The following is a 13,517-nucleotide window of genomic DNA, read 5'->3' on the forward strand; positions in this document are numbered from 1 at the left end:
AAACATCTGGGCGTTATGACTCGGCCGAGAACATCGAGAAACTTTGATTTTAAATTCATGTAAATCCAAAACTCGCCTGGAAATCATGAAACTTGGCATGGTGTCATGTCATGGCACTAACATGTTGTGGTAAAAAATTGGGCCAATTTGGAAGCTCGTGGTTCTAAGAGGGAACGTGCCACCTTTGAGTGTGAAACGATATACGCTGCCCCCCCTCTTGAGTTTCTTAACAAAGGCAACATAGAACTACATTAGTGCCCTGTTAAATTTTGGAATTATTCCGGGTTTGTTTATCGTTTTTATACATTAGTTGAGTTTCTGGTCATTTAATGTGCATAAGTCAAATTTGAACTACAAGCACATGCTATCGTGCACCAAAATTGGTTGAAAAATCACATTTGTGTCCTTGGGGGTAAATTTCTAGGTCACGTGCAAGAAATGAGAATAAAATTAAAACATCTGGGCATCGTGGCTCGGCCGAGAACATTGAGAAACTTGGTTTTAAAATTCTTGTAAATCCACAAAACGTCTGAAAATCATGAAACTTGGCATGGATGTCATGTCATGGTACTACCATGTTGTGGTAAAAAAATTGGCCGAATAGGAACAGATTTGGGTATAAACTTCTTGCAAACCGAAGCTTCTCTCAAGAAGGCTCGTGGTTCTGAGAGGGAACATGCCACCTTTGAGTGCGAAACGATATACGTTGTCCCCCTTGAGTTTATTTACAAAGGCAACATAGAACTACATGAGTGCCCTGTTAAATTTTGGAATTAGTTCGGCTTTGTTCGCCCTTATTTACACATTAATTGAGTTTTTGGTCATTTAATGTGCATAATTCAAATTTGAACTACAAGCACATGCTCCCGTGCACCAAAGTTGGTTGAAAAATCACATTTGTGTCCTCGGAGGAATTTCTACTCCCTCCTTCCATCTATATAGGTCCTAATGCGTTTTTCGAGGCTAACTTTGACCAAACGTTAGAGCAATAATATATGACATGCAACTTGCACAACGCATACCTTCAAATTTGTATGTCAAAGGAGCTTCCAATAATATAATTTTCATAGTATACATCTCATGTGCTATTAATCTTGTCAATAGTCAAAGGCTGTCTTGAAAAACACATTAGATCGTATATAGATGGAAGGAGGGAGTAGGTCCCATGAAAAAAATGAGAATAAAATTCAAACATCTGGGCATCGTGGCTCAGTCGAGAACATTGAGAAACTTGGTTTTAAAATCATGAAACTTGGCATGGTGTCATGTCATGGTAGTACCATGCCGTGGTAAAAAAATTGGCCGAATAGGAACAAATTTTGGTATAAGCTTCTTGCAAATCGTAGCTTCTCTCAAGAAGGCTCGTGGTTCTGGGAGGGAACATGTCACCTTTGTGTGCATAATTCAAATTTGAAATACAAGCACATGTTCCAGTGCACCAAAGTTGGTTGAAAAATCACATGTGTGTCCTCGGGTAAATTTCTAGGTTCCATGCAAGAAATGTGAATGAAATTCAAAATTCTGGGCGTCGTGGTTGGGTTGGAAACGTTGAGAAACTTAGTTTTTTCATTCCTGTAAATCCAAAACATGCATGAAAATAATGAAACTTGGCTTGGTGCCATGACATGGCACCAACATGCTGTGGTAAATTTGCAGCCCGATTTGCGAAGGCGCACACGTTAACAATCAACAAAGTCATTTTGGAACAAGTGCTGTCACGTTACAATCGGAAACACAAGTATTATTGAAACCGTGGCGTTCTACTTACTAGTACCATTTACGTGCCACCACGCGTCCCCATTTTTTATTAGGTAGGAGGCGCCGTGCAGGGTAGCTATTTGAGTACAAGAGGCGTGCGATCAGACCCCTGTGCGTGCTTATCGGGAGGAGAGCCCTTTGACCTCCATCTGCCGTCCACCTCTCTCCCAAGGTCTCCATTAATGGCGCTCGAGCCTCTGTTTAATGGCCTGGCTATGTCTCACTCGACTGAGATTTAAGAGAGAAAAAAGAAAATCTGAAAGCATGGATCTTGATGTAAGATTCGACGGACCTATATAGCATCTACTGCGACTTATAGCAAGACTAATATATAAGGACGATTACTTTTTTTTGATCAAAGAAGGGCTTGCCCCTTCCGATTTTCATTACTGAAAACCACCACAATTCACAAGAAGTTCAGCACAACTCCAGCCTAACACGAAGGACTAAAAGCTACCAGATTGAAATCGCAACATCCCAAGAGGCCAACAAAGGCCAAACATCCGTGCTAGAACCCAACATTTCACAACCGATGACACAATCCACATCCTAAACCGATTATTACATCAAAAGAAACCAGGAAACTGAAGGAAGCCCAGCAGCAACTAGAAGAACAGCAACGCCAGGGTCGCCACAGCAAGAGTTTTCTTCATTCCAGCCTTGCAACATTGATCTTCCATAGAAAGATAAGGACGACTAATTGTCTTACATAATTAGAAAGATAATTAAAAAAGCCACACGCGGCTACGCCTGAAATACACAAGGGCAAAAGAAGAAGGAAGACAAGGATCTGGCTCGCCGATCTCTACTTTCTTGATGCGTTGCTGCAGGCCGCGGGAACTAGTGTCCACGGCGAGCGGAGATGAGCTCTTTCGTGTTCTCAAGACGCTGCTTGAGAACATCCACGGATTCCTCCACCAGCCTTTGGCGCTCGTTGCGGAGCATGTCATTCTCGTCCATAAGTTTCTTGACGATGACGTCGGTCCTCTTCAACAAGGCACTGGTCTCCTCCTGCTGGTGGATGATCTTCTCCCTCGGCAGGTCGCGCTCGGCCCGGAGCCTCTCATTGCCCTCCCTTAGTTGTCGGATGACGCCGGTAGCCTATTCAACGAGGCTTTCATGTCGTCCTACAACCTCGCCCAGCCGGAGATCTGATCCATCTGGATATGGATGATCGCATGCTTGCGCCTGTAATAGTCGTCTCCTGCCCGTGCAAAATTTTCCAGGCCGCCGCGGCGCGGCGGGACATCTCTGCTGAATTCGTGGCGCGGCGGGACATCTCTGCTGCTTCCACGGCGCGGCCGGACCAATCTGCTGAAGGAAATATGCCCTAGAGGCGATAATAAAGTTATTATTTATTTCCTTATTTCATGATAAATGTTTATTATTCATGCTAGAATTGTATTAACCGGAAACATAATACATGTGTGAATACATAGACAAACATAGTGTCACTAGTATGCCTCTACTTGACTAGCTCGTTAATCAAAGATGGTTATGTTTCCTAACCATGGACAAAGAGTTGTTATTTGATTAACGGGATCACATCATTAGGTGAATGATCTGATTGACATGACCCATTCCATTAGCTTAGCACCCGATCGTTTAGTATGTTGCTATTGCTTTCTTCATGACTTATACATGTTCCTATGACTATGAGATTATGCAACTCCCGTTTGCCGGAGGAACACTTTGGGTGCTACCAAACGTCACAACGTAACTGGGTGATTATAAAGGAGCATTACAGGTGTCTCCAAAGTTAGATGTTGGGTTGGCATATTTCGAGATTAGGATTTGTCACTCCGATTGTCGGAGAGGTATCTCTGGGCCCTCTCGGTAATGCACATCACATAAGCCTTGCAAGCATTGCAACTAATGAGTTAGTTGGAGATGATGTATTACGGAACGAGTAAAGAGACTTTCCGGTAACGAGATCGAACTAGGTATTGGATACCGACGATCGAATCTCGGGCAAGCAACATACCGATGACAAAGGGAACAACGTATGTTGTTATGCGGTCTGACCGATAAAGATCTTCGTAGAATATGTAGGAGCCAATATGGGCATCCAGGTCCCGCTATTGGTTATTGACCGGAGACGTGTCTCGGTCATGTCTACATTGTTCTCGAACCGTAGGGTCCGCACGCTTAACGTTACGATGACAGTTATTATGAGTTTATGCATTTTGATGTACCGAAGGTTGTTCGGAGTCCCGGATGTGATCACGGACATGACGAGGAGTCTCGAAATGGTCGAGACATAAAGAGTGATATATTGGAAGCCTATGTTTGGACATCGGAAGTGTTCCGGGTGAAATCGGGATTTTACCGGAGTACCAGGAGGTTACCGGAACCCCCCGGGAATCATATGGGCCTTAGTGGGCCTTAGTGGAAAGGTGAAAGGGCTGCCCATAAGGGCTGCGTGCCTCCCCCCTCCCCTAGTCCTATTAGGACTAGGAGAGGTGGCCGGCCACCCCTCTCCCTTTTTCCCCCTTGGAAGTCCTATTTGGAATAGGATTGGGGGGGGGGGGGGAGTCCTACTCCCGGTAGGAGTAGGACTCCTCCTGCGCCTCCATAGGGCTGGCCGCACCCCTCCCCTTTGGCTCCTTTATATACGGAGGCAGGGGGCACCTCTAGACACACAAGTTGATCATTGAGATCGTTCCTTAGCCGTGTGCGATGCCCCTTGCCACCATATTCCACCTCGATCATATCGTTGTAGTGCTTAGGCGAAGCCCTGCGTCGGTAGAACATCAAGATCGTCACCACGCTGTCGTGCTGACGGAACTCCTTCCCGAAGCTTTGCTGGATCGAATCCCGGGGATTGTCATCGAGCTGTACGTGTGCTAAGAACTCGGAGGTGCCGGAGTAACAGTGCTTGGATCGGTCGGATCGGGAAGAAGAAGTACGACTACTTCCTCTACGTTGTGTCAACGCTTCCGTTGCGATCTACAAGGGTATGTAGATCAGACTCTCCCCCTCGTTGCTATGCATCACCATGATCTTGCGTGTGCATAGGAAATTTTTTGAAATTACTACGTTCCCCAACAGTGGTATCCGAGCCTAGGTTTTATGGTTTGATGTTATTTGCACGAGTAGAACACAAGTGAGTTGTGGACGATACAAGTCATACTGCCTACCAGCATGTCATACTTTGGTTTGGCGGTATTGTTGGACGAGACGACCCGGACCAACCTTACGCGTACGCTTACGCGAGACCGGTTCCCTCGACGTGCTTTGCACATAGATGGCTTGCGGGCGACTGTCTCTCCAACTTTATTTGAACCGAGTGTGGCTACGCCCGGTCCTTGCGAAGGTTAAAACGGAGTCTATTTGACAAACTGTCGTTGTGGTTTTGATGCGTAGGTGAGATTGGTTCTTACTTAAGCCCGTAGCAGCCACGTAAAACTTGCAACAACAAAGTAGAGGACGTCTAACTTGTTTTTGCAGGGCATGTTGTGATGTGATATGGTCAAGGCATGATGCTGAATTTTATTGTATGAGATGATCATGTTTTGTAACCGAGTTATCGGCAACTGGCAGGAGCCATATGGTTGTCGCTTTATTGTATGCAATGCAATCGCGATGTAATGCTTTACTTTATTACTAAACGGTAGTGATAGTCGTGGAAGCATAAGATTGGCGAGACGACAACGATGCTACGATGGAGATCAAGGTGTCGCGCTGGTGACGATGGTGATCATGACGGTGCTTCGGAGATGGAGATCACAAGCACAAGATGATGATGGCCATATCATATCACTTAAATTAATTGCATGTGATGTTTATCTTTTTATGCATCTTATCTTGCTTTGATTGACGGTAGCATTATAAGATGATCTCTCACTAAATTATCAAGAAGTGTTCTCCCTGAGTATGCACCGTTGCCAAAGTTCGTCGTGCCCAGACACCACGTGATGATTGGGTGTGATAAGCTCTACGTCCATCTACAACGGGTGCAAGCCAGTTTTGCACAAGCAGAATACTCAGGTTAAACTTGACGAGCCTAGCATATGCAGATATGGCCTCGGAACACGGAGACCAAAAGGTCGAGCGTGAATCATATAGTAGATATGATCAACATAAACGATGTTCACCATTGAAAACTATTCCATCTCACGTGATGATCGGTTATGGTTTAGTTGATTTGGATCACGTAATCACTTAGAAGATTAGAGGGATGTCTACTTGAATTACATATTGCTAAGAACTCGGAGGTGCCGGAGTAACGGTGCTTGGATCGGTCGGATCGGGAAGAAGACGTACGACTACTTCCTCTACGTTGTGTCAACACTTCCGTTGCGATCTACAAGGGTATGTAGATCAGACTCTCCCCCTCGTTGCTATGCATCACCATGATCTTGCGTGTGCGTAGGAAATTTTTTGAAATTACTACGTTCCCCAACATCTGCTGCATCGACGGCGCAGCGGGACCTCCGTTCTGCTTCAGCGGTGCGGCGGGACCTCTGTGCTGCTACTTCCGTGCGGCGGGACATGTCAGCTGCTCTCGCAGCGAGGCGGGACATGTCGGCTGCTCTCGCAACGAGGCGGGACATCTCTCGTGCTTCCGCTTCCATGCCCGCCTCTCCCTGGTGGCAATCTCTCGACCCAGAACTCACGCTGGCCATGGCAGACGCAAGGGAAGGATGCTGAATGACTTGTTTGTTTTTGTGGATGTGGAGTTGAGGAGGAATGTGCAGTCATCTTGGCATACTAGTATTTATAATCGAGTACGAATACGCTCCTAAGTGGGAAACCGTTTAGGTTGTGATCAGTGTGAACAGGTTTGCAATTCAATATAGTGTGGAGTAATTTGGAATGTGACGAGACGCAAGCTCAAAATTTATTGACGGTTCTACTTTCGAAGTGCGGCACTATTTCCGGATGGAGTACTTCTTTTTCTACTCCCTCCTTTCCAGTTTTATAGGGCTTATCTCAAAAAATTTAGTTTTTCCATTTTATAAGGCTCAATTTGGTTGTTCCCCAACACATGTTCAGATTCCAAGGTGCATTAAATCATTGCATGCAAGTATTAAGAGAAAATTGACCAATGCATGTACTTTATGCATGCATGCATTACAATTAATTCATTGATAAACATAATTTTTTGAGAAAAATAAGAGAATTAATTAGGTGCTTTTGCAAACTACAAAAAATATTCCACCACTCACCATCTTGGTTGGTGAGATTTTTGAATTAAGCCCTATAAACCGGAAAGGAGGGAGTACTGTTGTGTACGTGTAATAACTGGCAGCGTCGTATACATATCTTACGGTTAATGGGGCGTTCGACAGGAATAGCCGCGTGGCGAGCTCTAGGCTAGTCTTTTTTCAAACGCATTAAACCTATCTCTTGGGACTTCTCGCACGCACCATCGTGCCACCCATAAAAACTTGTACTGTGAGTTTAGTAGTACGTTATACAGGAAGAGAAGAGGTGCACGCACGCACTCGTCCTCTCACACACGCGTCTGTTTTTTCTCGAAAAGGAGGATGTTGACCCCTGGCCTCTGCATCTGGGAGTCACACGCGCATCTGTAGCTACGAATTGTAGTGTTCTCAACCATCCGATTGGCTCTATCATGGATGTACCTCTATACTAAAACATGTCTAGATACATCTATATTTTGACAAATGGAAGGTATGTATTATGGAACGGAGAGAGTGCTTGTCATCAAAATGGATAAAAAGGGACGTATCTAGAACTAAAATACGTCTACATACATCTCCTTTTATCCATTTTGATGACAAGTAGTACTTCTTACCCAAAGGAACTTTATATCCAACAGACACAAAATATCCGTTCGACTGTTGGAAATTACTGATCTGATGTCGAAGTAATTGCTGCATCGCCATCAAAACCCACCATTTCTTAAGCTAAAGTAGACCAAGGTAATCCCTATATTAGCATATTACTAAGATAAACAGAAGGCACTGTAGAAACATTTAGGACGTGAGCTTGTCAATCTGAATATGGAGGAACACAAGCTTAGCCCCGGCCAGCAGCTTGGACGGAACTGTCAAGAAGGTCAGCTCCTGCACGTCGACGTCACCAGGATCCTTGCTGCTTGTCACCTCCATTTCCACCTTGACGGCGTCCGTCGTGCCTTTGGGCTCCCTCGGCGGGCCGTTCGCCCACAACTTGGCCACGTAGTGCGGCAGTGGGGACGCCCCCGCTCTGATGCAGACGACCGACACGGTGATAGGCACGCCGATGTCGAGCACGCCGCCGACCAAGAAAAACGCGCGGCGGTCCTCCTCCACGAACAGCAAGAGTTGTGGCTCCGACAATGGCACTTGCAGCTGGAGCACCTTGCCGTACTGGATCCTATGCATGGGCATGGGATGCGCGGTGCTAATGTGGTGGTAGAGCGTCGACGGCGGGCCTTCGTAGCCACAGACGGGCACGGGGCATTTGCAAGGCGCGAGTGGATACACGCTCTGGTGATCGGCAAGCTTGTGGTAAGTGACGTAGAGCCCACAGCCTTCGTGCGGGCACTCCACCCTCACCGACGAAAGGACAGAGTCCACCGCCGTGTTCCGCACGTCAAAGCCACCACCGCGCTCGCACTTCTGGCACTGCCGCTGGTTCCCAGGGCGCTCGAACAACACATCAATCAAGAAACCTGCACCTTGCTCAATCAGCCGAACGGACGAGGGGCGGAGGCACAAGGGGCAATGGAGCACGGTGAGGTCCATCGAGACCTTAGAGAGCTCCATCGTCGGGTCCTGTTCGGTCTGCATGATCTCGCCCTCCTCGTGCACAACCATCTCTCGGCTTGGGCCGGGGTATTACAAAGCTTTACCGTCACATATTTTATACTACTTCAAGGTGCATTAAATCAACACATGCAAGTATCAAAAGGAGAGTCACGACATGCATGCATGCGTTGTAATTAATACGTCGGTAAACGCAAATTATTGAAATATATCGAGTGCAGTGCTTTGATGTGTCGCGTCAACTCGTACATCAATGAGAAGTTTGATTATCCTCTCCCTCGCGGACTTAACTGCACCTGCCTTTGGCTGTATGACAGGTTGGCCACACACCTGTCGGGCCCACCTGTCATACACGCAAAGGCAGGATCGTCCCTCCCTCGCCCATGAGCGTGGTGGCTGGCAAGACTAGGAGAAGCTTTCGCTACACGCTCTCCCTCCCGCACGCGGTGGACATGCAGCAGTTCAATCGGTGTCAGATGGCCAGAAGCGTACTTTAGTACTCCTCCAGTGCAGTAGTACTCCATCATTGTTCGACTTCCCGAAGAGGTGAAGAGCCAAGCGCAGCCCGGACGCTCGTGTGGCAGTTTCATGTGTAGAGTAGTCTAGGATAGTGTGTATCGTGTCTGTAAGCTTAAAATCGTTGGGGTCGGCTCCATGCTATGTGGCCGTCTCGAAGTTTTAAAAAAAATTAAAATAGTCTTCTGGCCCTACCTGACACCCTGGTGATTGTAGTTTGCATGCTCATCTCGTCAAGACAGGAATATATATTTTAATTTGTTTTTTTTCAAAAAGGGGGGACTCCCCGGCCTCTGCATTAGAATGATGCATACGGCCACATATATTTTAATTTGTGGAGGGTAAATGTTAGAGGTTGCAGCACATATATTGTACACTGCGGGTCTTTCAGCCAAGTTTAGAGGCAAGTATGTAGGGCCAGTGCTATGATGTGTCGCGTCAACTCGTACAACGAGGAGAAGCTTGATTTTACTACACGCCTTCTCCCTCACCCATGCATGCGGTTGCTCGCAAACGAGGACAGGCTTTTGCTTAGTAGTACTTCTACAACAAGCTATCCGTCCCGCTCGCGGTGGACGGACATGCACCAGTGGATTCGACACTGTAGAAGCAGTAATAGTAACATCATTGTTTGTCTTCTCGAAGAGGCGAAGAGCCAAGCGCAAACCGAACATTGCAGTTGCGAACATTGGAGCACGCATATAGCCAGGCTCTTTCATGAGACAAAATTGCTATGTGAGCCCATTATTGTACTAGTACGTACAACTACTTGCTAGTATAGCCCTGTAAACCAGAAAGGAGTATTTGCCCTTCTAGAGATTTCAACAAGTGACTAGACTACACCGAGACGGAGTACATATGGAGCAAAATGAGTGAATATGCACCGTAAATAAATACGTACTAGTTCTATCGTTTTCCTCTCCGAGGTGCACAATATTGAGTATACTGACTAGTCTCTTTTTGACACGCATTTACATTTTTTACATAGTACAGACGCAAGCACTCATATACACGCGCATACACTCACCCCTATGAACGCACACACGCACGACACTATCATCTTGAAATTTACGAAGTCACCATAGGCACCTCGTCGTCGACGGGTCCATAGGTGCTTGAATGCCAAGGAGGGAGAGGGTAGCGGTTCCCGAGACGTTGAACGGTCAATGATGCATCCTCAATTACATGTAGAGGGAATTAATTGGAGAAGCAGAATAGAGCCAGGACGATGTGAATGCAACAGAGTTTGGACTCTCATATAATAAAGGCGCCCCACCACTCCAATCCATCTACTCCCAAGTCTCTGCACAACAATGCTCACTCCAATCCAAGACCAAGTGACCAGAAGCCACAAGCACCAATGGAGGCGATGGACGCGAGCGGCAGTCGGCTGTGCCAAATCATCCAAGGCGCCGACCTGCGGCCCCGCACCGCGCATCGTTTCCAGACGGTGCTGGAGACCGCAGGCATCGTTCACGCGGTCATCGCCGCCGAGGGAGGAAACCCACAGCTACCGGAGGGGCCCGATCCTCTGCCCGTGTCGTTCTCTCCGACACAGCGCCGGCTTGGGAGGTCCTCCGATCCTTCTTCCTCCCTGCCGTATTGTCCACAGATCCGACCTGCCACCGCCGACATCCCGGTGACCCTCAGGTATAAGTTCTTCGAAAGCGGCCTTGCTCTACTGCCCCAGCTCCCCACGTGTCTGCATGTGCATATTTTTCTACTCCCATCAGCTCTTCCAAAGCCAGCTAAATTTTTAGTATTATTAGAGGTAAAGCTACTTCATGCATTCGAATCTAGGGCTTTGTTCAAACAACGAAGAAAGGGGGGAAAGTTGTAGCATTAATCTAAAACTTGATTCAAAGAGGAAATAATATGGTGAAAGTAGTAGAGACCGCATACCCAACCGGTCTCTTGGTTGAAAAGGGAAATAATGGGAAAACGCAGTACAAACTGGATAAGCAACAGATCTATTATTGATTGAAAAAAGGATAGAAAGTGGCGGCTGGTGGACAAGTCAACAGAGTATGTCCAGGATTAAATTTGCTGCCATCACATAGTAAAAGGTCTCCAGGATTAGACTTGCTGTCCTCACATAGTAAAAGGTCTCAGGATTAGATTTGCTGCCCTCACATAGTAAAAGGTCTCAGGATTAGATTTGCTGTCCTCACATAGTAAAAGGTCTCCAGGATTAGATTTGCTGCCCTCACATAGTAAAAGGTCTCAAGGATTAGATTTGCTGCCCTCACATAGTAAAAAGTCTCCAGTATTAGATTTGCTGCCCTCACATAGTACAAGGTCTCTAGGATTAGGTTTGCTGCCCTCACATAGCATGAACAAACTCGGCATCACCACTTTATGCCTCCTTGTAGGTACATTGTGCTGATGTGTCCACTGCGCATGTCCTTATACCAACCTTTTGCTGTTGTTAATGTAAGGGCGCATGTAAAATGAAGCGATCACACTGTTACCTTAGGGACATGTCTAACCAGTGTTATTGTTAATCTAATGCCTCCAGTGATAAGATGCAATTAAATTGTGTTACAAATGGCACTCCTGCTGTTTTCCCCAGTATGATAAGTAAGTTGCTCCTTTACGCTGGTGAGTGTCCTGGTGTCCCCACGGTCCCATGCCCTTAAACCAACTCTTTAGCTGCTTTTGATTTACTGTGTATGGTAAACAAGCAATGCCACCATTAAAGTAATCCCATATTTGAGGAATCTCATTGTTGATCGTAATGCTTCTGGTAACATGAAGCATTGCTGACGTTTTAAAATTTCTACTGTCCATGCGTGATTGTCATGAACATAATTAAGATACTTCTTTTCATTTTGTATATGTTTCGTATATTCTTATTGACCAGTAAATGTTTACTTTCTATCTTTTTGTGCAGATAGGGATATCCATTTCACCTTGTTGCTATTGTGACCTTTTGGTGAACTGCACAAAACAGTTTTTTTGGAATGAGTGTCTTGTGCAGTTCAACTAAAATGTCACGTGGGCAACACTCTCAATTTTGGTGGAACTGCACAAAATGGTGATTGGAGTTTCCAAAATCTCCGTCAAGTTCTGCTGGTAAACTCGTGCAACATTTTATTAGCCTTTGCAAGATGAAGCCGTCACTGTCACCACAATGGCACTTTATTTTAGTGGAACTACACAAAAGGATAAGAAAATTATAGTTGCACCTTACATGAGCCGGACAGCTGATACGTCTCCAACGTATCTATAATTTTTGATTGCTCCATGCTATATTATCTACTGTTTTGGACTATATTGGGCTTTATTTTCCACTTTTATATTATTTTTGGGACTAACCTATTAACCGGAGGCCCAGCCCAGAATTGCTGTTTTCTGCCTATTTCAGTGTTTCGGAGAAACAGAATATCAAACGGAATAAAATCTTTGGGAACGTGATTTTCTCACCGAACGTGATCCAGGAGACTTGGACCCTACTCCAAGGAGTCAAAGAGGAGGTCACGAGGGTGGGGGGCGCCCCCCCTAGGGCGCGCCCCCCTGCCTCGTGGGCCCCTCGGTGCTCCACCGACGTACTTCTTCCTCCTATATATACACACGTACCCCCAAACGATCAGAACAGGAGCCAAAAACCTAATTCCACCGCCGCAACTTTCTGTATCCACGAGATCCCATCTTGGGGCCTGTTCCGGAGCTCCGCCGGAAGAGGGCCATCATCACGGAGGGCTTCTACATCATTATAGCCTCTCCGATGAAGTGTGAGTAGTTTACCTCAGACCTTCAGGTCCATAGTTAGTAGCTAGATGGCTTCTTCTCTCTCTTTGAATCTCAATACAAAGTTCTCCCTCTCTCTTGTGGAGATCTATTCAATGTAATCTTTTTTTTGCGGTGTGTTTGTTGAGACCGATGAATTGTGGGTTTATGATCAAGTCTATATATGAATAATATTTGAATCTTCTCTGAATTCTTTTATGTATGATTGGTTTTTGCAAGTCTCTTCGAATTATCCATTTGGTTTGGCCAACTAGATTGGTAGTTCTTGCCATGGGAGAAGTGCTTAGCTTTGGGTTCGATCTTGCGATGTCCTTTCCCAGTGACAGAAGGGGCAGTAAGGCACATATTGCATCGTTGCCATCGAGGATAACAAGATGGGGTTTATTTCATATTGCATGAATTTATCTCTCTACATCATGTCATCTTGCTTAAGGCGTTACTCTGTTTTTAACTTAATACTCTAGATGCATGCTGGATAGCGGTCGATGAGTGGAGTAATAGTAGTAGATGCAGAATCGTTTCGGTCTACTTGTCACGGACGTGATGCCTATATACATGATCATTCCTAGATATTCTCATAACTATGCTCAATTCTGTCAATTGCTCAACAGTAATTTGTTCACCCACCGTAGAATACTTATGCTCTTGAGAGAAGCCACTAGTGAAACCTATGGCCCCTGGGTCTATTCTCATCATATCAATCTCCATTACTTTAATCTTGCTTTGCTTTTTTACTTTGCCTTTACTTTTTACTTTGCATCTTTATACCGAAAA

At 45.8% G+C, this 13,517-nt stretch overlaps 1 protein-coding gene across 1 annotated transcript; it reads right to left on the minus strand.

Moving 5' to 3' along the window:
• Window positions 1-7,703: 7,703 nt before the first annotated feature.
• LOC147990979 (uncharacterized) lies at window positions 7,704-9,694 on the minus strand. The gene is made up of 2 exons (XM_087538478.1): window positions 9,575-9,694; window positions 7,704-8,342 (listed from the first exon to the last, which is right to left on the minus strand). Exons 1-2 carry the CDS (start codon window positions 9,692-9,694, stop codon window positions 7,704-7,706), a joined length of 759 nt encoding a protein of 252 aa, XP_087394604.1.
• Between the last annotated feature and the right edge of the window lie 3,823 nt (window positions 9,695-13,517).

This window comes from Triticum urartu, chromosome 1A, assembly GCF_056163025.1.
Source record: "Triticum urartu cultivar PI428250 chromosome 1A, HENAU_Tu73, whole genome shotgun sequence".
Lineage (NCBI taxonomy): Eukaryota > Viridiplantae > Streptophyta > Magnoliopsida > Poales > Poaceae > Triticum > Triticum urartu.